Genomic DNA, 27614 nt, shown 5'->3' on the forward strand with positions numbered 1-27614 from the left:
TTGCTACATGACAAGCCCATTTTATTGTCTTCCATGGATGGAAACAGAAACTGTGTACAGAATGGTAGTCACATGCAATACAAAAATATGGTTCTTTACAATAACATAAAAAACATGAATTGGCCCATCCTTAAAAAAAACATGTACAGTCATTTTACAGTGTTCTATACATGAAAAAATATAAATATATATTTACACATCTGTAATAGCCAGAGCAGTACCTAATCAAAAAAATGTTGAAGTATCTTACATATAAAAGTTTTTATTTATTTAATTATTTATTCATATTTTTTTTTTTTACAAATTTTAGAAGAACTGTGTTAATTTGCGTTATATTAATTTATGTACATTACATACTACTGGATTTGGAACACAGGTACTGCAATCTTTAACAAAACCCTCCAAAAAGCAAACATATTCCGACACTGAACGCTCACCCAGTTGCACGTGCACCAACAAGATAAAAAACGAAAAACAAACACATAAATACCAACAACCCAACTGAAGCCAGGAGTCACAGAACAGTGTACACAAGCGCACCAAGGAGGTAATGTTTATGGGAGGATTTTGGACACATTCGCTTCAGATTCCTGATTGATGCACTTCAACCAAATAGATATCACATTTTATGCCTGTGTAGTTTTGACCCGCTTGCATTTTACTGTGTAAAGCACACACAGAAACACACACACACACACCTCTCACCGACCTGTTTTTGTTTTCAAATGCGTCCCATAAACAGAGATTTAGCAGATTGTACTTTTAAAAAAAAGACGACGTACAAGTGAGCACATCACACTGGTCAGTCCTCGAGACTCACCGGAAAGAAACTGTAAAAACACAGCGAAAATCACCATGCAAAAGAAAAAAGAAAAAAAACTAAACTAAAATATAGCCCAAAAAGAAGTTGTTTTTTCTCCTTTTTGACAAAAGTGCATATTGTCTGGGCATGGGGTAAGTGAACAACATACCGTCACACTAGCCATAAAGAACAGCGAGGGAGTAGAGGCAGAAGGCAGCTGGTTTGAGAGCATCACTCATGCAGCCTGTCCGACATGTGTCGAGCCCTCAGGGGGGGAAAAAAACAGATATATGAAGTTGTCCGTTCAGTGATTGGGTCCGTTTTATGTCCAGCAGCGCCTTTTGCTTCGTGTGTTTTCAGAGAGGAGGAGGGGGAAAAAGTGCCATTGTCAGGATCCCAGCAAGAACAGCCACATCATAGCAGCACAGAGAAGGTGAGCAGCCATCAGCAGGCTCAGTCAGTCAGTCAGTCTCACAGACGCCACAAGCCAGTTACTCACAAGCCCAGCAGATGTTTTAGAATCAAGCAAAAAAAAGAAAGAAAAAAGAAGTAGGCAAAGAGATTTTAAAGATGTGTCAAAAGGGAAAAGCAAAAAAGGGCTCTGTATCTTTCATTTATTTCAGTCCCTCGATCCGCTCTTCCAAACAAAAAATATGCCAACGGTTAGACACGGAAGATTGGACCGGGGATTAGTGGAAGTGGTGCCCGTTTCAGGCAGAGGCAATGCTTTGATCAACCCTGTCACAGTTAGGGATCCAGGAGCATGCAAGGCAGAACCAGGCTTTGTTTTGCATTGCTTATGTTTCAGAGTGGCTGCTACAACCTGGATTAGACGAGAGAAAAAAGACAACAACAAAAAAAAAAAACAGGAGAGAGAAAAAGGGCAAAGGAAATGTTAGATGGTTAGTAAAAGAATTAGGCTGAACAGGAGCATTTTGATTAGTCAGAGAAGATCCAGCACATTAAACAGGTAGAGAAGTTCATTAAGACAGCAGGACTTTGTACCTTTCCATTTTAAGGTATTTTTCAACTTATAAAAATTCTAACCAGTCATTTAAACCTACATAGGTCTATAGTGAAGCTCTGGGGCGCTTGAAGCAAAAGCAAAAAGTGTGAGAAAGCAACTTAAAGACGAAAAGCAAAAAAAAAGTAAGATATGAGCATTAAAATAAAGCTGAGTCGTATACATGTACAATCAGAGTGAACCGAATTCCCTGAATGCTAATGAAACGTTTTACTGGTCAACTTAATCCAATCAAAAGTGATTGAAAGATGATGCAATCCTGCTGGTGTGCCTATAATTCAGATTTTTTTTGCATTTTAAATACACATAACTTATTAAATGTTTCAGCAATTGTGTGAAATGTAAATGTTTTAAAAATTATTTTAAAAAGTTAATCTTTTCGTTTTCATTGATCGTGGGAAAATTCTTAGTTACGGCACCAATGCCCGATTCCTGATCTAGACATTTAGCATTGTGTCAGCTTAGTGCTTCTTATGAAGAGATGCTGGTGACTAGATCAGTCACTGAACGTACAAAACAGTTTGTGTTAAAAACAACACTGTTCTGTGAGAAAATATTTAAGTATTTGTGAGGTTTAAAAGGGAGCACAAAAGTTGTAAGAAGCTATTTAAAAGGGGAAACAGTTCACTGTTCACACCCTTTAAACATTGTTTCAATTATATAAAGCTACTTTTTGATTATTTATGCAATTTTCTAGTGATTGTGATGGAATTTTGTGCCATTTGTTTGAAATCTGATGTAAGCAAAGGTTTTAAATTTTTTTAGCGTATACACACAGATGCTTTTACTTAGTAATCCTAACACCTAACGTAAGATGCTGAAGACATTTTGAGATGTTGAGCTTTTATTGTTCCGTCTCGGTTTAAAATAACATTGAAAACCCTTTTTATAGCGGCTCATCTCACACACAAAGTGAGATATTAACTCTCCTCTCAATATAGGTAGGACAAATATATTGAACACTACTACTTTTTTTTCTTATTTATAGTAGTGAAATTACAGTTAAATTACTTTCGACACTCCTTCATATGCATGAGGCTGTATTTGTGGAAAATGTGGCATATGTTTAGCAAAAACAAAAAAAAGCATATACTCTTAGACCCTTAAAATAATTTCTACAGCATTTGTTGTCTCGTTTTAAAACAGGATTCGTTAAAAAATTATTTAAATTTACCGTTTCAAATACACAGTAGCTGTTAATTATTCCCATTTTACAACAGTGTCACAGCTTCAGTGAAGACGGGGCTGTATTACATCCTCCATCTTATATCGCTGTTGGAGGTCAGAATCTGTTCCTGACATCATGTCTATGCATTTGGAAATACCCTAACTGTTATAGACAGTAGCTGTTTCACCTCAGCATTTGTAAAATATAAGCACCTCAAACTACTTCTAGAAATATCTTTGCTTGAAGATTGCCTGAAGAATAAATTAAGCTAAAGAAATTACGTACATACACATCTAAGAAACACAAAGTTCACAGCTTATCAAAAAAACAAGAGCAAAGAATCTGATGGACTATTTTAAAATAAACATACTAATAAATCTTTTTTTTGTTTGTTTTTTGTTTTATACCGCAGCTACAAGTCTGACCAGAGCTCGGCTCCAGTTATGTGTCGCTTATACAGTGTGGCGACAGAAATCATGACTGCGTAGGTCACTGTACCACAGAGAAACCATAAAAACAGGAAAAAAACCCCAAAAAACCGTAGAATCTCTGCACGCATTTTCATGTCCAGTGTCTTCACCTCCACTCCTGCTGCGGGATACCTACTCTGCAGACTTCCAGAAGTGTCCTGGGTGCGACAGCCTGCGGTTGAGTTTGGGCAGCTTCTCCAGCATGTCAGTCAGCTGAGTGAAGGTCGGCCTGTCTCTCGGGTCAAACGCCCAGCAGGCAGAGAGGATCTCCTAACAAAATCAAAATACATTGCTTTAACAGGTTTCTTGACTATATTAAGTAAAACGGTGTAAACACAATTTGTCAACTCACTGTGACCTCCTTGCCCAGGCTGATCGCCCCCAAAACCTTCTTTATGCCCTCGCCACTCCCCACCTGCCAGATGGTGGCTTCAACAGGCTGGTTAGTGATTGGCCAGTCTCTAGCTTGAAGCTCATACCAAATTGTTCTTAAAAAGAGGAAGTCAGTGATGTAATTTATATTAATCGGAACTCCCAGAACCAGGCTGTAGGACTCCAGAGCTTCAACACAACTTACCCAAAGGCATACACGTCCGCTGCTGTTGAAAAGGGAAGGCGATCCTCATTGTTGCCTGGGCACATTTTACGCACAATCTCCGGCGCGAGGTAACAAATCCAACCGTGCGGAAGTCTGAGTTTATTCTCACGCCTGAGAAGGAAAAGAACATTTTTACAAGCATGCCATTTCTTATAGAAATTACTATCTGACAAGCACAAGAGATGGGTGCAGGATTGCCACTGCAGGCCTCAGCAAGTTTTCCAGATCACTGCAGCTCCCTTGGCAACAGCAGAGCAGTGTAAACAGAGCTTCAGCTGAGCTTGAGGTTTTGAGGTGGCGTTCCTCACCTCCCCTCCTGGACGACTCCAGAAATCCCAAACAAGCCAAAATCCGTGATCACGACTTTGTTGGTGTCGTGGAAAACATTCTTGGACTTCAGGTCTTTGTGAACGATGCCTTTGGCGTGAAGATAGCCCATTCCCTATGTTGAATAGTGAGAGATCAGATTGTGTAAAAACCTTCAAGTCATCTCCAATCCAATTAAAACACAGGACTAACCCTATGATAAAGTGTTTGTGCAGCAACAATAAAACAGAAAACATAATTGGAAAAACATTTGTATTGTTTTGCATGGCAAACTGATTGAATTTATATTGTGTCTTTCTAGACATACTAACTAGAAAGGTACTTTTACGGTGAGTGCGAATCAGGTGCTTTTACGTTCACCCAGCTGCACTAAGTAACATGCAGTAATGCAGCACCTCCCCCCCTTCATATTCAGTTGCTGCACATTGCCAGCAACTGAATGTGCAGTTCGAAAGATGGTTTCTAAAATTGTCCTCTTACTCACAAGACAGACATATTCAGCTATTGGAAATATATCTGCCTTTAATATATATCTGGAAACTAAAGAACGACACTCTTTTTTAGGGTGCAGGTAATTTAAAAATTGTGTTATTGAGCTACAAGCAGCTGTTGAGTTGTTAACTGTGGGTTGTCTGCCAAGTAAAAAAAAAAACAGCCTGTGGTATTCTATGTAATAAAAACATGAAAACTTTGCTATTATTTCTATGTTATTAAGTTTGGTTTAAAAAATATATAAAAGTTATAATTAGTATTTATTTTGTTAGATTATTTTTGTATCAGGAGAAATAATTGACTTAAGAGAGCACTAAGGACAAACAAAAGGGTTTTGGCAGGAAGTGACACTGAACATGACACAAAACAAAATACCTTTACAATCTCCTGAGCGATTTGCCTTGTTTTATTGATATCCAAATTATTTTTGGTGTCCCGAACAACTGAGTACAGCGTCCTTCCTTTACAAAAACTAAAGGAGAAAAATAAGGAGAAGATTACACAACCGAAGCAACGTCCCAACTTGAGGTGCGTTTGATTTATCTGCTCTTACCTGGTGATGATGGCTAAGTGGGGTGGAGCCATGCAAGCCCCCATGAAGAGGACTACATTCTCGTGTCTGGTCTGTCTGTAGTTCATCACCTCCTTCTTAAAGAGTTTCAGATGATCCTGATTGTTTCCATCAATCTCAAGAAGTCTGATAGCGACCTCGCCGTGCCACCGACCCTTGTGCACTCGACCCCAGCGACCCTGATCAACAGAAACGCAAAAACTCAGGACATTTACCTTCTCACACTCGCGTCAATAACACTGTTTTTGTGAATCCTCACCTTTCCGATGAGCTCTCCGAGATCCAGCTGCTCAAAAGGAATGTCCCACTCCTGCAGGTACACACTCGTCTGGCTGGGCTTGCGGGATATGGGGCCCTTCCATTGGTGTCCACGAGAGCATGGCAGATCATCCAGCTCGTCGCACTCACCGTCTGAGCCGATGTTCCCCATCATTTCCTCCCTGTCCTCCTCGTATTCCCCTCCGTGGTCACCTCTGTCGTCCTCTTCATTCTCCTCCTCCGCTTCAGGATCTTCATCCTCAATGTTCTCATCCCCTTCCTTAAATCAGGCAGCAAGAGATTGGTTTGTGCACAAAAAATATATATATATACATATATAAATAATCTAAAAGCATGTTGTGACATTACCTCTTCATCTTCATCCTCAACCAGCTCATTGTGTGTGTCATCTGCTGACTGTTCTACCTCACTGCTGCAAAAAAAAAATTATATATTGTCATCAGAGGTACAACTTAAGAATAAATATTTAAACATTTAAATTAAATCTAGTAAAGTACAACTTACACTGTGTCTTGGAGGACATCAGAGTACACATTTGTAGGACTGCAAACATCTACAGAGAATAGCATAACACCCTTTAAATGACTCAGTAGTTATCCCACCATACAGATCATGCAATTCTTCAACATCTCCAGCAGATGGTGTCAAAATGCAGCTAAGAGCCAGTAAGCACACAGAGAGAGGAGGAGGCTACACTTACAGATAACAACTCTACAGAAATCATGCAGGAGGAAGAGAAAGCTGCAAGAATCTAATGGTTATGGAGTGGTATGATGGCGTAATAAGAACTCGGTGTGTCACTAAGGGACAGTCAACTCACCGGGGAAGATAAACTGCTGCCTATGCTGAAAATAATACGCAGCTTTTGTGAAAAATACAGAGAGGGGAAAGACAGCATAGCAGGAGAGATTCTGGGTTAGTGAAGCTTTTGGTTAGGAGACCATCATGAAAGCACAGATCAGTGTTAAAGACCCCGAAGGAGTGAGAAAGGGGTGCATGAGGTCAATAACATTATTATTACTACTATTCAAGAAGAAAAAATTAGCTTAAATGGATTTAAAAAGCAGAAATAATCACTTTAAGCTTCAGGATTTGTTCGTGTTCGTCAGGAGCTTTGCGGTCAGGTTTACCTGGAAAGTTAAATCGGTTGTCTCTGTGTCCTTTGGGCGAAGGGTTAGGTGGTGGCGTGGCACTCGGAGGATTGCTCTGCTGGAAGGGAGCAGGGGAGGAAGGAGTGGATGAAGTGGTGGAGGATGGGTTGCTGCTCGAGTCCAGCTGGTTCATGACAGGAGGATGATCCTGATGAGACGCAGATTTCAAGAAAAATAAAGTTTACTCAATCAGTATATCACTGCGTATCACTTCAGATTACTAAAGGAGCTCATAAGAGCCAGATTTCATTTCCTGAATGCATTATTACAGTAGAAATTGCTAAAAAGCTGTCATTGCTCCACTTTACAGCAGGACAAATGAGCAGATGGTGGAACTGAGTGAAAAAAAAAGTTTTCTCACTTATAGAAAGAAAATAGGTCATTTATTTAACAGGAACAATTGAGGATTACACCTCTTAGTCTAGCACTTGAGTGACACTTGAATTATTAACAGAGGAATAATATAAAACGGCATAGCCTTGAATAAGTATTGACACTGATTACATAAACACAATTTTTTATGTATTTTTGACGGATTAAAAAAAGGCTGTGCATAATTGTGAAGTGGAAGAATAGGAAAACACAGGCTTTCAAATATTCTTTGCAAATAAATGTTTAGTGTTGTGTTTTCAGAATGCCCCCCAAAATACCTTACACAGCCACCTTCCTGCAGCAGCTTTTAAAATAAATTGGACTTTGATTGGACCATCCAAACACACAAATATACTTTCATCTAAAGCATTTTATTGTAGCTTTGTAGGCTTAAGGTTGTCGTCCTCTATCACATTCTCAACTGTTTTGCAGCTGCTATCAGGTTTTCTGAGAGGGTTAACTTATATTTAGATGTATTTAGGGTTGGAGTGAAGTGTTAGCTTTCCATCACACATAAAAGTTTTGAATGCAGGAAAAACAAGTTACTTTTTGGTAACATCTGAGGAAACCCCGGAGGACTTCACAGAACAGCTGCAATTATGCTGAGGCAAAATAACACAAAGGTGGACTTAATAGTATTTATTAATTAGGTTACTTGTAGAGACAATTGGATTGTATTTGGGGGTATCATATTAAAAGTTCAAAATCTTTTTACTTCCATTTCACATTTATGTGGTATTATATGGTATTGGTCTCTCTCAAAGTAAATCAAACTGAGGTTAGTGGTAATAAGAAAAAATATGAAGATGTTAGGTATTTTGTATATTAAAGCATTTCTTTACCTTTTTTGTAATGGCCTTTGGTAATGTACCAAACTGAGGAGCTTCCTGTGGTCGGTCCACAGGGTTGTTTATATCAGAAGGAACTGACTCGGTCCTCCTAATTTTGGCAACTGCAGAACACATAATTATTTTCACACAGGGCCTATATCAGAAATTTGTGTGTGTGTGTGTGTGTGTGTGTGTGTGTGTGGGGGGGGTGGGGGGGGGGGGGGGTTGTTAAGCATGAAGAAACGTACTTGGTAGAAAAGAGATTCTGCAGGATGGAGCCTCCTTTGTGCATTTGTTATGGCACTTTAATCTGCAAGGACAGTAGGCAACACATGGGTAGATCGGTAGCAATTAGCATAGAGCACCAACAGAGCTCCTCAAGTCCAGATCAAGATTAAGTCAAGCCATCACAGCCCTCTACTACGAAGCAGGATTAATAGCTTACGAAGGTAACTTCAAGTTCAACACAAGGTTTTTTGGGGTGTCATGAAGCTGCCGTGCTTCTTTAAAGCATTTCTGAGCACAGAACTTGCACTGGAAGTCTAACCTGCTTCAGAACAAGTTTGGTTAGCCTCTTATATCAGACTATAGATGATTCAAGTGCGTTTTGTTACCTGTATTTAAATGTGCTTTGTTGGAATTAGTAACAACAGTGTAGCCTGAGGGAGAGACTGATGATTCACTGTTTTCTCCTTCAGTACACATGAATGCAGGTTTTGTACTCCTCCAACTGTGTCTGCATGTTTGTATGCATACATCCAACTTAAAAAAAAATGTTTCTTGAGATTAATGAAACATCACTGGATGATGAATAAATAAGACATAGAACAGGGATGATCTCATAAGTATGGAGAATATTTATGTACTACTAATAAAATGGTAAACCATATTATTCAGTTGTGCTTCAGTGCTATATGCCAAGGTTAACTTTATTTATCTGTCAATTTGAAATTGTTTTTAAAGCATTTATCTAGACTCTAGCTGCAATCCTTTTTTTTTCTCCTATTTCTAGACTAATATTTTTTTCTTACAAACATGATCTGATTTTTCTTTATCTGCAGTGTTTGGCCTTTAAATTATGCTTCCCAGTTTAGCAGACAGACTAGGAAGTATGAATTAGACCTCATTAACTCAGAGACCAGCGATGACATATCATTTAGAATAATCTTAATTATTCAGACAAACTTGCCCAAATCTGAATCTCTAAACTGAACCTGCTTCACAGTACAGGGCCCAGGCTAAGTGGAATATGAGTCAAAATTAACCCAAACAAACAGTGCTGATTAACTAAACACAGATAAAAAGCAAACTCATAGCTGCTGATAACAGAAATATTCCCTAGTATGTAATTTTTTTTAACGCTTTGAACACGTAAAACACAGCGCTATTACTGTGACTTAACTAGTTTATTCAGAAATCTTCTCTGCAAAATGACATTTGTTCTTTGTGCCTTTATTCATTTAATCAGCTTTTAACCAAGAAACGTTACCCTCTATGTATTGTCTTTCCACCATTTAAAAAAATGTAATACTTAAGTAATTTGAATATAACTGAACTATATTTATTTGCCTTCCATGTTTTTCTACAGGAAATCAAATTTTATTTCAAACAGCTAAAGAAGCCTTTTAAGCAAAGTAGTCAACTTACCGACAGTGTTTGCATTTAACACCAAACATCATGTTCTTCTGACACACTTGACATGTCTGAGATAACCAGGACTTGGTTGAAAACCTACAAATGACAAAGTCAGGTCATTTCATTTCTGCACTATCAGTGCACTGAATTACTATTTGTAAGTAGGAAACAGCTAACTTTCTTCAGTGACATAAGTTTGTGAAAAAGAAAAAGGTGTACCTGTGCGTGACGGCTAGACCGATGTCCCTCCTGACTGCTTTTGGGGAGCTGCGGTGCAACACTACATTATCTAGGCAGGCAAGAAGATGGAAGACAGGAAGATTAACAACATTCTTGAGATATGCTGTGGTGGTCCTGCTATGTCTTTATCTTAAATACATGGAAATACATTTAACATAGATTTTTGTAAACATTTTTAAAAATGCGAAAGGCCTACTTTTAATTATGCTGTGCTCCTCAATTAGCGTGGGTGTCCCTGGCAGGGTGTAAGGTGCGGTGTTGGGAGCTGGCGTCACTCCAGGGGTCCGTGCGGGCTTGACTGGATACCGAGAAGGCGAGTCCTCACATCCATTCCCATTCACTTGCATATTCAGCAATAATTTGCTCTTTTTACCACACCTGAAAGGTAAAAAGATTAAAAAAGAAGAATATCAGCAGATGTAATTTACTGGTATCAAGTAGTGTGACACCTTTGAAGGTCTGCTTGAGTTCTTTACAGCACAAGGCAGGTTATGTAAGCTGTGCAAGGAGCCACGTAGAGCACCTTAATAGAACTGGCACAATGACAATAGTGGCATCCTTAACACCCACATGGAGGTCACAAGAAGAGCACCAAGCTGTGCCAGACCTGTGATCTGGCCACATGTAATCACACGAGAGGAAAGACAGCTGGGAAAGAACAAACTAACATTTTGTATCTGAACACACATCTCTGCTCAATGCAGTAGTTCTCTTGTAGTTCTGAACAATTTTTCCACCCATTCCATAAAGCAACAGGATATTGTAGATAATCTTGTGGCTTGTTTGTGTATCTACGCTCTATCACAACACAGAGCAAATGGGGGGAAAAACAGCAATTGAGTGTGCTGCCACCCCTGAGCATTGGATTTAGGAAATGCTTCCTGTTTTGACATGACTCATAATCTGCGGGAATTTGTTTGGGATTAGCTCCCTTCCAACAGTAAGAGAAAAAGGAGCAACAGGCAGGATGTGAAAGGATGCTGCACAGGGAATGTGAGGGGATCAAAGCAAAGTTCTGCCTGAGTCCTAAAACAGACTAATTCATCATTTGAGAGAGACAATAAGGAAATATGTCACACTGGTGATATTGTACCAAATTCTACTCTAACCAATGAGCTGACATAAGAATTATCAACAACACACTCATCAGAAATGGCAAAATGACATGCATCATTCCTAAAATTAGAACTACTTCTAAATATTATTTATTAATATTTAAACTTCAGTTCATTGCTTAAAAATAAACTGTAGCATTTGTGTTGAGAGAGAATTATTATCATTTATCTGTAAAGAATCCCAAAAAAATTCAAAAGATTCTATAAAATATATAGAGAATTGATTTGAATTTAACATGAACTAAACTGGAGATTCTCAAATATAACTGGGAGATTTGTTTAAAAATATATATAGCGATGCATCCATTTTTCTCACTTTTAAACACTTCAGATGAAGTTGATGTACAGGAAAAAAAATAGGCTATGCAGGTATTGGACTTATGAATCACCAATTAGAGACGATCGACAATTGGTTGACTCCAAATTGATTGGTGGACATCCAATAACATTTTTTATCTTTTAATTATATCAGATCTTCAGTTAATGTCCTCATACCCAAACAGACAAATTTATTTACAATTTAAAATGTTAAAATGGTTAGGTGATTTCAATGAAAGCTAAATTCAAGATTTAAATTCATTGATAGGATAATAGTTTGGCTTTCTCCTTTACAATTGTTTCCCACAGCATGACAGCCATCTCATGTCCAGCTCCTGTGAATGCTAACAATTACATGTCATAAACGGTGAAATTTCACCATCACCTAATAGATTTTAACATGGACGGTGAGTTCAGAACGGCACCTACTTGTTGTTGGGGGGATCCTCGATGCGGTTGCCCAGCTGGGACTCGTGGCTTTTGCTGCGTGTCAGAGTGATGTTGGGGAGCAGATGCAGAACCTTGCGGGACGGAGGCGGCGGAGTGCAAGGGGGCTTCAGTTTTTGCCGCCTATTTGAGGGTGGGGTTACAGGCGGGGTGGAGGTGTGCCCGTGGAGGCGGGTTGTGCGTGGCCGAGGCATGGGGAACAGATCTGTGAGGGGACTGTCGCCATGGGCGTATGATCCCAGCCCATCTGGTGTGGGTGCTGCTGAAACAGAACCAGAACGGGGATGATGGAAGGTAGCAGAGGGGGTGGATGGCGTGGACTGGATGGTGGAGGGGCGGGCTAGAGGCGATGGACTGTGGGGGCGGAGGGGAGTTCCCAGGAAAGACAGCTGGTCTGCCGTTAGTAGAGAGCCACTGTCCCTCCTGGTGGGCTCAGGCAGCCAGGAAACACTATCCTCTTTCATTTCGCCTCCTGTAAAACAAACAACAACAACAACAACAATTAGAAGAAAGCCCAAAGCTTATATACAGATTGTTTAATCAGGGGGCAACATTAGTGATAAAACATACCTGATTCAGTGGCACTCTTTAGACAGGAGAGGGCAGCACCAAGTCTAGCACATTCTTCTGAACTGGACCCCAGTCTTCTCATTGCATCTCTCACCTGGGCTCCAGTCATCTGCAGTAATGTGTCCAAGGACAACTTTGTCTCTACCGCCTGCAGAAAAGGGATGAAAACAAACAGATGGCTGGGAGTCAGTGATGGTACAGAGTGAGGGTGACAGCAAATTATTAGACGCAAAACTGGGAAGATGGATTCATAGGATGGTGGAAAACTCCTTGGCCTGAAAAATAAACAATATTACAAAACTAAGCTTGTAATTTAAACAGATTCTTACAGTTCCTATATTTTATAAAACCCCTGCTGATTTGCACACAATTCCTTCCATTCTTAATTTTTAGATTGTTAAGTGGTATTGGAAATATTCAGACATTCTAAATAAGTGGATACGAATTGGACCCGTTTTGTCTTTATCATGACATTTTTCATAAACTTGCATTAAATAGATTACTTTATGAAATAAAGAAACAAGCGGCACACATAGATAAGATTAAAGTAGCATCATATATCACCAAATGCCTGGAAATAAGAACAAATAAAGTCAAAGTCATGAGTCCAGTATGTGGGGAATTTTCTAAATTGTAGCCAGAACTGGACTTGTACACAGGGAAATGTGCAATACTTTACAGATACACTGGTAGTGTTGCAGTGTTAAACTGTTAGTGTCTATTTGCTAGATTTGTGAGATTCAGCAACTTCGTAGTGGCCCTTCAAGTGCAAATGAGTTAAGATTTTCTCTTAGTGTCAGAATTAGGCTCAGGTTGAGTCAATAAAATGGGTCATATTAAGAGTCACCACAAAGATCAACAACCAAATAAAAACAGCCTGCGTGCATATGTTGATTTAAATATTAAGATTTACTCAAATATACAAAGATTAAAATATGATCTCTAGAAAAAAAATAGCAAGTGAAGATTTGAATCTAACAGAAAGTGAAGGGTTATAGGATTATGTGCTTGCATGCATCAAAGAACACGTCCCTAACCTTTATCTGGTTTCATTAAACTCAAAACAAAGTGCATCAAAGTACATGCTCTTTGATGGCGTGTATACAGATAGATAAAAGGTTCAAGTTTGATGAAATTAGTGAAAAGAAGAAAAAAAAAACTGTAATCACCAGTTATCAATCAAACTTGTTCAAGGGAAAATTACTCATATTTTGGTGGTTCTAAGTGATTGCAACAGCAAAACACCACCATTAAATTATTAAAGCATGACAACAGCCTATTTTTTTTTACCATTACAGCAAAGAATTATTACAAGAAACTGTAGAATGACAATTTCAATGCAACATTGAATATGTACCGCTTCTTTTATGTGGGCAAAAATAGCAACCCAAACAACACTTAGGACCTTGTCCAGCATGTTTAGGATGTTTTTTTTTTTTTTCTTTACATGGGAAGTGCGTAAACGCTTATCAGTCAGGCTAAACCCTTTGCTCTGCGAGGGCAAACACTGATCACAAAACTAGGGCAACCTCCCACACTCGTGTGTACTTTGTAAGCAAAATGAAAAGCACACAGGCGGATGTGCAAAAAAAAAAAAAAAAAAAAACACTAGCAAGGATGAGAGATGGGAGAATTAAAAGTGGCCATGAGCCTGCTCTCCTTGTAGCTCTTCAAATACATAACAAAATTATATAATGTAGCTACAAAAATCAATCTTCCCACTTTAAATTTAATTACTGTTCAGAAGAAGTGTAGGGAAACATGGGCCCTTTTACACTTCAGGTGCGTACATCTCAAATTGATAAGCGGCTACAGAAATGGGGAAGCATTTGTAATCTTCATTTAGAAGGCCATCCTGGGTTAATAAATGTTACTAATTCACAGAGAAACCATTTAGGAAGGCAGGCGCCAGGAGCCACTCAGGCCTGTCATGGACTCACTTCCTGTAAGCTGAAGCGTGGGAGCAGAGATGCTGGATTCCATAAATAAAGTAAAAACCATCAGAGGATTTTTGGACTCCCCATTACATAATGCAGCCCTCATCGTACAAGCCAAGGAGATGCACTGTACAAATCTCAGTCTGATAATGTGCAACGCTTTAAGTGGGTCAGCATCATGCAATGACAGCATTATGTGACATCAACAAGCACCTATTATACCGGTAGAAAACTGCAGCGCCTTGCAAAAGTATCATACCTGAACTTTACACTTTTTTTTTTTACAATCACAAACTCCTATTTTGTATCTGTGACAATCATTCTTGCCATACTGCACAAAACACTTCACAGGTCTCTTGACTCATTTAGCAACCTTAGACGTTCATGTTTAGACTAGTTATTAAGTAAAAAAAAAAAAAAAAGCCATGCCTGCTTGATCTGATCAGGAGGATAGTTGTTAATGTCTTCAGTTAAGAAAACGAATTGAAATCAAGTTTCAAATAAATCGGATAGATTTCAGTGCCTGCACAAATATCAAAAACTCCACTCCACACGGCTAAAAAAAAAACTGGGACAAGTCCCAGAAAGCTTCCATCAAGACAAGAGGCTTGAACAAATATTAACTTTTGGGACATTCCTTATACACTTGTAGAAGAAGCATTTGTTAGTCCAGTAACCGTGGAATCAACTTCAGAACGACAGCCTGCTGGACACTAGCTTATTGTGCAATCAAGATGAAAATATCAAACATTTTACAGGACTCTGACAATGGCTTTCCTTGTATTAGTCTGAAGCCATATTTTTAAAGTGCTATTAAATTTAAATTGGCATTTTTGGGTTGACGTGCAGAGCAGACAATAAGGTCCACTTTACTATCCTACAGCACTAATCAGGCATTCCTCATGCACACGAGAACAGGGTAAAGAGTACACATACTGGACACACATCAGTGTGACACACACAGAGCAGACTGCTTTACACCAGCCAGAATAGATTGGTAATAGTAAAGAGCGGCTTGGTGTACCTGGATGAGCTCTGGTCGCAGGTTGACGGTGCGCAGCCAGTCTCGTAAGCGTGGGTAGCTGTCCAGGGCCTCAGGCCTCTCTGTGTCTGGGACCTTCCTTTTACACTGCAGCTGTTTACAGATGTATTTCATCAGCTTTACCTGCAGGGAGCAACAGAGGATATGACAGAGAGGGGAGGGGCAGGTCAGAAGGAAATACTCACTTTTTCCCTTTGCTCTGAAGGGTCATCTGCCCTTTAAGTAAAATTTTTGCAAAGACGGCATAAAACTGAGGAGTCACTGATGACGTGTGAAATGACACGTGCAAATCTGACCAATATTTTCCATCAACACATGCTCGATCAATTTCAATAAAGCCACATAAAGGAAGCACTCAAAGTTATAAGTTTCCATTCCCACTCATATACAACCTTACAAATTATATTTAAAAAAAGTTACACAGTATACAGGTTGATTGTTTAATGATTGCATCTGTGGTGCTGGCAGGGAAGAGAATTTGTGGCAAAGAAATTGATCCAGCACATCCAAGTTCTCGCAGATGGAAGAACAGCAACATGAACAGTCAATTTAATGTTAGCAACAAGATTACAGTATGAAATAATCTTCAGTAACTATAAGACTGCACCATTTGTCACAATCATGCATTTATATAGTTCAGTCACTTCTTGAATAGAAATGAAGGTTTTCAAGAGGTTCTCTCTCTAACCATATTCCCATAATCTTTGGCCAGCTTTTCAGTCCTTTAAATAGAAAACTCCCCACAGCATGATTCTGCAACCATCATGAATTATCTGAATGCTGTGTTAGTTTTCTTCTGCATATATAAACCAAAAACGTGAACTATATAACCTATGGGGCATATGGTAAACTGTGGAAGCAATTTATAATTACTTTCTTTGAACAATAGCTTTCTTCTTGCCACTCTAATAAATATTCATTTAAAAAAAAGGTAGCGAGGCCTTTACAGGATGGTTGTATTTGTACAAATATTTTGAAATCAATCATTTTTCTCCCACTTTACAATAATTTGCTGCTGCTATTGCTAAAACACAATCCAATTTGTAGTTGTAACACGAAAAAACCCAAAAGCACAAAAGGCGTATCAATATTTTTGCAAAATCTGCTAATCACCATGTTCTTCACTCAAATCTACTTTTAATCTGTGCTGAAATTTCAGGTGACAATAGACATAAGAACGTTGCTGTGTTCAAACGCGTCTATAAATCATTCTGTTGGAGTCTTATTCTCGCCTTTAAAAAGAAAAAATAAAACCTGCGGTCCTTTAATGCTTTCATGTCAAGTGCAGCGGTCCGTTCTGCGAGTATTACAATGAACACCGCGGTGTTGGTTTGCAGCAGCCTGCATTGTGCAGCTCACCATGACTGTATAGTGTATCCTTATCTCACTGTCTATCTGAAAAGAGTCCATTACAGCAGGCAGCACCTTCAGATGAGCTGAGCAGCACCGGCTAGCTTGCATCTCGGCGCGTACCTTTTGAACGTCGGGGGGGAACAACAATGGTGAGCGATATGAGTCTTTCTCCGCACATTCAAACACACCGGTGACAAATCCACTTATCAGTCAAACAAAAAACCAGCGCAGCCTTGCATGGCTCAGAAAGATGTGGCCTTGGGTGGTGAAAAAAAGGCTGTGAATAAAAGCTTCTCAACAGGAGTATGAAAAGGCTACAGAGAGGAGGAAGATGGAGAGGATGTAATTGCTCTACGTGTTGACTCTCACCCTGATCTTCAGCTCTGCACTCATTGATCAATTATCAACTGCACATAGTACATTTGAAAGTAATTACAGGAAATACTAAAAAGCCTTACTCAAACAGCTTGCAAGGGCAATGCCATGAAAGCTCATTGGTCAAGATGAAAATAAATAAATACAAACTTTAATGCACAATTGTCTGTGCGATGTTAAGTTCTCAGGTTAAGAGAACTTCATTATCTGAGGTTAAGATTATAAATCTTAACCTTCATAATTCACATTCAAAAATATTACCTGTGATCTAATTGCATATTTCAGATTGCTGTAGTGTTTCTCATATCTGTCCCAGTGTGATCAAACAACAGGAGGCGTTTACTCAGTGTGGCTAATGAGCTCCTTCTTTACCTCCCTATACACTAGTGCAGTACTGTGACGTCAGGTTACCTAGCAACCCCTCTTCTGAGTCGTCAGCAACATTTCAGTGGGATTTTCCCATACATGTGAAACACAGCTTAAAAGAGCACTTCTCGGTAAATAATGCGGCCATAGGAAACGGCGGCGGAGGTCACAGAGTGCAGCGAGGAGGCTTGAATGCCGTCTCTCACTCTGCCTGATAGGGACCTAAAAAACAAAGAGATAAATGAGGATTACACAAGCACCAGTCCCCAGATCCTGCACTGATATGGGCAATGAGCGTAGCTGTGTTGGAAGCGCAGTCGGGCACACCAGCAAACCAGCACATAATCACAGCCCCCCCTTTGCATTTTATTTTTGGTGCAGAGCGGAGAAAACAGCACTTGACGTCTGGCCTGGAGGTGGGAGGTGGGGGAGAAGAGATGGCGTCAGAGCCCACCTGTCAGCCGAGCCAAACACCACCATGGAAACGGCCTAATGCTGTGCAGAAGATGAGTGACAGCCACCAGAGAGGAGAGCAGGGGAGGGGACATCGGGGGAGGAGTCCCATCAGCGGTCCGGCCTGACACAGCAGACTTGGGGAGCTGATCCCACCGCCTTGGTTGTTTTCTCAAGCCTCTTGCTGACACAGGCACTTTGGTGCACCTGCCAAGGATAGCATGGCCTATCTGAGAACTGAGCAGCCATGCTCAACCCCACAAAATGATATTTACATAGGAAGATCAGCTTATTTTCTCCCCACTCTAAAACACACACACCCCACACACGCACACACACACGCATACTAAGCATGAGTTCTTCAATGTATGATAACAGAGTCATGGTCACGGTATTAACAGCAAGCTTAAAACAAGAATGCTTTATCTACAACAACAAAAAGTGACAATTATTCCTACTGTGGTAAGACAACAGTAGGATTGTGATAACACAATCGTAAGAATGTTATTTATTAAAATTATTTCCTAACTTTTTTCTGATACATAAACAGTTCTGATTTTTACACAGGAAAGACTTGCACATTCTCCCCAGGAACCACTAAATTTGGTTGCATACTCAATGTTGCAAAAGCAAAACCGAAATTTGTTATGACCAGAAGGTTTCCTACTTCACGACAAACTGAAATGCAGAACTCCTAGGACAGCTTAACTATCGGATAATAGTTAGACAGGACACAAAAAAAAAGTTCTACTTGGAGGATGTTTAAATGAGGGAAAAGCCAGCTAAGCAAAAGTGTGAAGCAACTAGTGGGGGAAGGGCATCACTACTAGTGCAGTCACAAACTACAGTCACTCTGGGACTTTCGGAGGGATTTCACATGCAAGTATAGACTGATCACCAATCTCCCAAAATTAAGGAAATCAGGGCCGATTTATCAGTGCACCCTCGATAGTAACCTTAAAATTTTGGTATATCTATGTATCAGTGTCACACCACATAAAAGGCACAATATAAGGATCCATTAAAGAAAGCTCTAAATATCTTAAGACTTTTCATAAATTAGCCATATGGGGAAATCAGATTATTACAATACTTTGTCGTACTTCATTCTTCAAATATTTTCTTGCTTTTGGTTGTAACTGGTTAGATTTTAACCCTAAGGTCAATATTTAAAAACAAAATCATGGAGGTATGTTATGGTAAATTTTGCCAACACAAAAAAGAGGATCTTTAAAAACCCCCGAAAAAACAACCACAACAGCAAATGCAGTTATGGTGAGGTCATGTCATCAGAAAGCCAAGGTCTGTTGGGGATCAATGGCTGACAGCCAAAGACAATAGCTGACTGCTCCTCCTCCCTTCTTTATGATAGTAGAACAAGCTGATGTTGGATTGGGAAGGGTGGTCAGGATGCTTCAAACTGACTGTGTAGATAAATTCATGTCCAGACTTGGACAATTACAGAATACAAATGAGGTCATTCCAAATCAACTTCATGATGACGCATCTCCGGCCTCCCCCCCCCTTCACTTTTAGACACCGTTATGCAGATCATCATTTCTTTAGGCTTAGCACTCCCTTCAGCCACCATGTGTTTATGGTGTTCTTTTTTTTTTCTTTAGATAAAATTATGAAGACATTAGTGGTGGCCTAAAACCTACATATGCGCTTTCAACTGATTTGTAGCTAGATCAAGCAGATCCTTGCTTGCCCACAATGAGCAAATCAGGCCTCAAAATTACAGGATGCAATGCAACTCATCCTGAGTCAGGTCAGGAATAGATCATGGCATCCCCACATGGCCAAACGATTCCGCTTTTCACATGATGCATCCTATTCTTATTGGCTACACCTCCCTTACAGTAAAAGAGAAGGGAAAAAACCCTAAAGGAAACAGAGTCAGGGTTAGTGCTGATAGTCACCAGAGCTGTTTCCTCTACACCCTGGTGTCTACCTCTGTCTACGTCTACGGCTCTGACAGACACAGCGACACAAGCAGCGACTGTCATGTCACAGGAGGCGGCCCAGCCGATTGGCTTTGATTCTCCCCTCCCCTTTCCTGCCTGCTCTCTCCTATCGCAGAGCCTCTTTGCGCGTCATTTGATTTTCTTATTTAACAACCAACCCTGAAAATGCGTAGGAAGACAGATGTCTAAATATAGACACAGCCACAACAGCTCGCACGACGAGCACACAGCAAACTCTCCCCCCCAACAGCATGAGGAGACAAAACAGAGTGACGCGTTTGCTGTTAGCTGATCATTACAGAAGAAAAAGACAAGCTCCTGAAGGATACCTCACAACATTTATTTAGGGATATGTAAAAATACCACAGCTATTTCTGTGCATTTGATCATGTAGTTTGAAAACATGCAAGTTGCTGAGGCAGTGCTAAAGGACATGATGAAACTACAGTCAGGAGTATAAAGAGCTGCAGTTAAGAGCAACACAGAGGCAGCATGAGAGGCAGACAGAGACCGAGCTGAGTGGGATTAATATGTGAAAAGTGAAGTACCAGTTAGCACTCCATTTGAGAGGGGCCAGTATCATTATCCTCTCACAGGCAAAGACAGAAAAAACACATACGGTTCAAGAGGAACAATAAAGCTCGCCCCAATGAGAGAATAAAGCCAGTTCAAGCTGCCCTTGATTGCACTCCGGTGCAATATTGGAACGATAACCCTGAGCACCACAGAGTGAGGCAACTTCTGACCTTAGAAACATCGAGCAAATTCTGTGTCTGAATTAGAAGCTTGGTAGTAATTACATCTGCCCTGCTACAATCATGACTGACTGATTAACTGGGATATAAAAACAATGTCTATATATATATATAAATGCAACCCTTTTAACATCTGCAAAGAAGGGCAGTTGCTAGAAGTCTCAAGAGTGAAGCAGAAAAGAACGTCCTTGTTCCCAAGATCTGCAGCAAACATAAAATCTACATCTACATGCACAGAAATTCATCCTAAAACTTATCGTTAATTGTCGTATCTCCCGGCCTATGGCAAATAAGGAATGTGGTAAAACAATTCTCAAGGAAGGCTAAATCAAGAACTGAAAGTAAAGTCTGTTGACAAGTTGCAAAACAGTATGCCAGCAAAGACAAAGGAAGTAAGGCAGTTGATTTTCAAAGGAACCTAAGCCCCCCAATCAACAGAAAAAAAGAAATTGTTGCCAAACTTCTTAAATATCTTGATGATGATCCCAGGTCATCATCAAGGTATAACTTCGTTGGAAATAGGTATTTACCACTTAATCAAATAATCTTTTCTCTTGTTTTGTTCCTAAAGTTTAAAGTCATTACAACTTGATGCAACAGAAAGTGCCTGGTGAGCATAGTGAAACAATGCTACCCACACTGTGCATCGCCATTTACCATATAATTGTACAAATTACAATATAATTTGCACAATTATTATGAAAATACGTTTGCTTAATGGAAACACGTCAATTTAAAAAAAGAAAAAAAAAATGTATATTTTTTTTAGAAAAAGTTTTGCACTGAGATGAGGAGGATTTTCAGGTGTATTGAAGTTAGTGTATTTTGCAAAACTGCAGTGGAACAACTTCTTTCACATCACAAGAGTCACATGATCAACAGCTGGATGTTACTACTGGCATAAAAGACGAAGAGGACGAACGGATGTTGTAGTAGGAGCATGATTGTGTGGCAAGTTTATTATTGACTTTTTGCTTGAACAAACTTATTCACATGTGAATTTAATTGCATTTTTTATTTAATGCAAGTACCACAAGTGCAAAATTCTGTTATTTCAACTTTAGAGGAATATTGATATTGCGCACATTTATAATGGAAATGCAACTTAGGACACTTTTCCTTCCTTCAAAAATTGAGGAATAGTTATGATGTGGAAACCAAAGAATGGTCACACTGTAAGGCAATGCTGTTTTAGAGCTGCAATATATAACTTTTATTTAAAAAAAAATGTTATTTACATATTTGTTCCATGTCCTAACAGTATAATATGACAGATAATCTGTGAAAAAAAAAGTCAAGCTCTTCTGCCTTCCCTTGTGCTCTTATAGCAATCCGCAGAAATACACCAGTCGGTCAGAAACAACCAATTAGAGCCCGGGAGAAAGTCTTAGCTTTCCCTCTAGCTAAGACCTTACAAACATGTGAGTAAATGGCTAGCTATTTACTCTAACTTTAGAGCTATTTACGCTAACTTTCTTCTAGGTTACATCTAGCTCGCCACAACGGAGCCTGTCATGAATGCTCAGGCTACCAATGATGGCGGATAAACAGTTTTCCTGGAATGGCAAGTTGTTCCTCCGTCATTAGCACATTGAGAAGGGCATGTCAAGCATGACTAACAGTGCTAAGACAAAAAAATATGTAAAAAAACATACATATGTACACATTTATACACAATGGGTAACTTTTATACCCATTGAGTATAAAAGTTACACGTTATAGCTTCTAATTAGTTGACAAGCTGCTATCTTTAGGCTGGCTACTTGCACAGTTAGCCCAGCTAACTAATCAGCTAATATCGGCTTGTTCTACTTGTGTTATTCTACGAAGAACAGCACAGAAAAAGGAATATTTTTCTGTCAATAAGCAGTTGCTAAATGTAGCATGTGGTCAATTTTTGCTTAACCCATGTATAAAATCTTTTATTATGGTAAATGTTACAGATAGTACTAACAATACTTAAGTACAAGAAAGTTATACTTATTTTAACAATAGGAATTAGATCTCATATTTTTTTATTTTAAAATGTTACGTAAATACCCTGAAAGAGTCAAACTGTGGGATTTTTACTGACAGTTATGTTAAAGATAATTTTTTGCAAATGAACAAGATTTTGGTGCAATGAGAACAGCTTCTCAGCAAGAAAAACAAGAGTACATTTCACAAATTTCAGCAAGTTTTTAAAACCCTTTTTCTGATGCTCCCTCTTTAGTTTTATGTAGTTATTAACTTATACAAACAGTTGCTACCTTCCTTGTTATTGTGCAGAAAAGATTGAGTCAAATAAGATGATATTTTATCACCACTGTAATTCCACCAAGTAAAACTGTTTATACAGTGTGATGTGGTTAAAAACTGGAGAAAAAAAATATGCAAGATAAAAGACTTCTAACATATGCTGGGAATGTACAATCTGACATATTTTGGCTTACTTGTCTGGGTGAAGATACCACAAGAAGAAAGACAAGAATAAAAATCCACAAATGGAAAGTACATAAACTGCAATCCAGACTATGATTAAACATACTGCTACAATGTGCAGTCTGTTTGCAGTTGCATTTTGTCTTTATTCTGGACTTTGCAAGAGTCGCAACCTTCATCTAACAGCTTGTCTCCAAAGGGACTGTACTCTAGAGGTAATCTATGGGAAGATACTTTAATCAAGTGGAAATAATTTAGTTGAAATCAAAGAAAACACCAATAAATTATACAATTAGCCACCCAGTGCATGTCTACACTGGGCATTTCAGGTGCAGCCGCTTTAAGTCAATGAGAACGTTGATCTGATGTCAAAAACAGGAGTGTGAAGATTTTAAAACAAAGGCCTTGAGATACACTAAGCCTTCGTGAAAAAGATACAATTCTGTACTTTGCAAGACCACAAGTCAACAAAATCAAACTCAAAATAACCACGTCCACTGCTTGCACAAGTTAATTTCAACGATAGTCTGTTACAACACCTCATAAGCATACGAGGAACAAAACCCTCCCCAAAAAACACAACCTCAGAACAGTTTTTAAGAGTCTTCAAGAAGCACACGAGAACGGCACTGCGTGTCCATTGTCATGCAGAACAATGCTGGTGAGGAAAATGTATCTACGAGACAAACATACCTCAGGAAGTACTCTGCCAGATCACGTCCTGTTCCACTGACAAGGCACAAATGACAACGGATAAAGACGAGTGGAAGAATGTAGACTTGAACGGGCCGAGACTTCATAATTCCATTAACCAGTTCGGGCTTGCTTTGGCTAACCGAACAACTTTGCTTCAGGAAGCAAAAACGTAGCCAGCCACTCAGCTTCTTCTGCTCCGCTTCTTCACAAAACCAGTGGGAGTGGATGTGGGGTAGGTTAAGAAAACAGCTAGAAACACAAGCAAGCTGAGGTTGTCGGGCTTCTCTTGTATTTTATCACTTAGCTTGCTTTTCTGTTAAAACTTGTTCCCACAGGGCGCCTTTCAAATTCACACTTAAAAGTCTGCCAAGCACTTAAGGACCAACAAATTTGTTTACTTTCATGTTCTCAAAAGATATACTCATATTGTTTTAGCACCGTACATATTTTTCTGTGTTAATCTGCCTCTTCTACTAAAAACAAACTGAAAAGAATAAAAAGTCTGATAAAATTAACCCCTGTAAATAATCATCGGACTCAAAGACTTTTTTAAGCACAATTGTTTAGCATATTAAAAAAGTTTTTTAAAAGGTGTGATTGAAACTAAATGTCCTGTTGGGGACAAATGTACACTTTCAGTTATACAAAAATAAAACAAGCATGGATAATTAATAGCCTCTAGCCAATCAAGACTAATCATTCGTTTTAGCCAAGGTATATAGCTTGAATAAACCATGAACAAAGAAAAGCCATTTCCATCTATCAGGTCTAAATTTGGCTCATATGAAGCTTTTATCTACACTTAATATTCATACTGTGTGCATCAGACTTGTGAATCTTGTTTTTTTTCTGTCTCTATGAAATTCAACTCAGGTCATTTGTAAACCCCAAAAATCTGAGGTTCAATCGAAGATACAAGAAAGTCTGGTTACATAGTTCAACACTGCACCTCGTCTATGTCTGGTAACATCATTTCAAGCTGGTGCTTGGCCTAGGATCTAGCTATAAGCCTAAATCACAAATCTGAGTAGCGTGTCCAATTTTTAAAACTTAAAACTGCTGGAGCACAATGTCTTATTCTTGGCTGAACAAATAGCATAATTCCCATCCATCCACTGTATATTATACCTGTTTATTCTTGCAGGGTCACTGCGTGGCTAGTGCCCATCTCCAGCAGTCTTTGGGCAAGAGATCAACTCTCTTGCAACATTTTTCTCCAAGAACACAATGAGACACAGTAGGTTAGTCTTAGATATGATAGGTAGAAGTATCCAATGAAGCAGTAGTAACACAAAACTACTTATTAGGTAGTTTTAAAAAAAATATAAATTGTCTTTTAAATAAAATAATTTAAAAAAGGGTCGGGTAGGTTTTGTGGAACTGTATACATTTCATTTAGTGGGAGCTCCTACTGGGTTGTAAACTTTGCTGACCCCTGCCTGTACATCTGCCCAACAAAAGACAAAGCTAACGGACTGGGACATAAAATGTGTTGCGTTCAGCTCACCATATATAGGCTGTCCTGCAAACCAAATGCCTTGGGGACAAAAACACAGTCAAATCTTCCCAACAAGGCAACTGAATCAGCATCTAGATGCAAATGAACTTCAGCCCTCCCTTAAACACATTTTCTCTTAGCACACAGGACAAGTCATGAGAGGTTAGGATTGCTCTCTTGTTATTTGTTTTGACAGGCCGGTTGCACAGGCACACAAAATCCAGCTCTGAGCTGCATACAGATAAAAGCTGTATCAGATTATTGAATGTGTGCCATTAGGCCAAGCTGGATGGATGCAGCTGCACGGCACGGTGCTGCGAACTATCTCAAATAAAAAACAGAAGGTCATAGCCGGAGCTACAGCCATTCGGGTCGAAGTCGTTTGAGAACATTCCAGATATAATTAGGCCAATTTAATAGTGATAATCAAGTCGTCGCCACCTCCGGCCATAAAACCTATAGTAACACGGTGTGAGCGATAAGAAAAAACGTGCTCAGCTCGCTGACAAAGTGTCGCTTGCAGCCCGTAGTCAGTCGGACATAGCGTCGTTGCATCATGACTCCGCAGTTTAAACCAGACAGCTTGCTACGGCAGCGACACATCTCTTTACCTCTAAAGTGCGTATTTCTTGCTGCGTGAGGTCGTTGGACGCGGCGCATTTGGTCCGTAGCCCCTGTAAACTGGAGATGGAGATATCAATCATATTCTGGATGAGCTCGCACTGATGGAGCGCGGCCATCGCTGCGCCACCGCCGCTGTGCCTCTCCGGCTGCTGCTCATCACTCTCGACCATCTTCCCACCGTTAGCAGACACGCTATCCATTCCTCAGCATTGGGGCACGGCTGGAGAGGGAAGGGCTGGAGTCAAACCGCTGAGCTCGAATAAAACATAAAGCGGCAGTCCAGCGACGCAGCGACCTATTGTGGAAGTTAGCTGACAGCAATTGTCCCCGGCTGCCAATGCTGGAATATCAAAAAAAAAAAAAAAGAAAGGAAACTTAAAAAAAATGTTTCCCAAAAACTATGTTCTCGTTAGGCGGTCTTAATTCCGCAAACATTCGGCTCGTGTGTCCAGTCTATGTGGGCTTCCGACGAGAGGGCTTCACGAGCTTCCACGGACAGCTCTGGCAGAGGCTTCACCGACTGTCAGCTGTTGGGAACATCACGGTGCGCGGTGCAATCTGGGAAATAAAGTCACGCTGGTTATAAAAACTGTTCTCGGCTCTACACTTCCCAACGCTCTCCCACAACCTGTTCCAAAGATGAAAAGTCAACACATACACAGGGAGGGGGGTGGGAACGTTACAGGAAATGACATGCTACTGTTTAAATCATCAAGCGAAAACATTCCAGCGGCAAAGGAATGAAAACATCTGTGACTGAAGGTGCGATAACATCAAAAATGGCTGGTTTCCTTTTAGGTGCTTCCAGTAATTTACATGGAAAAGCTTGATAGATTGGCGGCTCTTGCATGCAGGACGAAATAGGCCTTGCACCTTTCATACCATCATAGACTTATATTGCCCCACAATGTCCCTTCTGCAAAAAAAAAATAGCATGGACTTTTTTAGTATTTAAGTTGTTGGAAATATGAACAGCTAAAACAAATAGTTAAGATGCAAGTTTAGTTGGACAAAAAAAGCTTTAAAAAAACAGCCACTCCTACTTTCTGTAATATAAAACTGTATGGATTGGAGACACAATTACAGGCACTTTATGCATTTCACAAATCCATCCAGCCACTTATCCTTGCAGGGTTATGGTACATATCTCGTGTGGTCATTGCAGGCCACCAGTCCATGACATGGCAAAACAGACACACAAAACAAACAACTATGCACACACACATACTCACTCACAAATAATAAAAAATGCTCTTCCAGCAACAGTAAATCCCACTGGTTTATTTGACTTGAAAGTAAGTTATGTCATTCAAATTCAAATATCAATATACTATTAGAAAGTAGCTTTGAATAATAAACATTGTTGTTTTTGTTGAGATAATCATGAAAAATAACACTGCTCTCTATGTGATAAACCTTAGGCTTTAACTTATAACATTGTAGGATGTAGCATAAGCATCTTCCATGCATCGATTTCATGTTTCCAAGAAGCACAATTCTTTTTCACAGAAAAAGGGTAAAAGGAACAGGACAGGAACAAAAGAGGCAAAGACAGCAGGCTAGAAACTCTATAGTAGCACTGGATTGCGAGACTAATTACCACCTTTCACCTCAGTGCACATCACTCTATACTGAGCCAAACTGATGCCAAAAGCCTCAGTCTGGGCTATGAGTTTGATTATATGATTAGTAGACTTTCAGTTATGCAGAGTAAACCA

The 27614-nt window shown here is 39.6% G+C and overlaps 1 protein-coding gene across 5 annotated transcripts; it reads right to left on the minus strand.

The window, feature by feature from the left end:
• ksr1 (kinase suppressor of ras 1) lies at positions 1–26526 on the minus strand. 5 transcript variants are annotated; one of them, XM_023342356.1, is made up of 21 exons: positions 25884–26526; positions 15371–15511; positions 12410–12557; positions 11822–12311; positions 10156–10337; positions 9939–10008; positions 9732–9815; positions 8333–8394; positions 8097–8206; positions 6862–7030; positions 6552–6593; positions 6236–6284; positions 6080–6140; positions 5712–5990; positions 5435–5631; positions 5257–5353; positions 4371–4504; positions 4042–4173; positions 3817–3952; positions 3601–3734; positions 1–1625 (listed from the first exon to the last, which is right to left on the minus strand). In XM_023342356.1, exons 1-21 carry the CDS (start codon positions 26094–26096, stop codon positions 1619–1621), a joined length of 2937 nt encoding a protein of 978 aa, XP_023198124.1. In that variant the 5' UTR covers positions 26097–26526; the 3' UTR covers positions 1–1618. The 5 variants fall into 5 exon arrangements, with proteins under 5 accessions (XP_023198124.1, XP_023198123.1, XP_023198127.1 ...); XM_023342355.1 differs by having other exon boundaries at positions 6080–6143; XM_023342359.1 differs by lacking the exon at positions 25884–26526 and adding an exon at positions 23772–23933 and having other exon boundaries at positions 6080–6143.
• Between the last annotated feature and the right edge of the window lie 1088 nt (positions 26527–27614).

This window comes from Xiphophorus maculatus, chromosome 11, assembly GCF_002775205.1.
Source record: "Xiphophorus maculatus strain JP 163 A chromosome 11, X_maculatus-5.0-male, whole genome shotgun sequence".
Classification (NCBI taxonomy): Eukaryota; Metazoa; Chordata; class Actinopteri; order Cyprinodontiformes; family Poeciliidae; genus Xiphophorus; species Xiphophorus maculatus.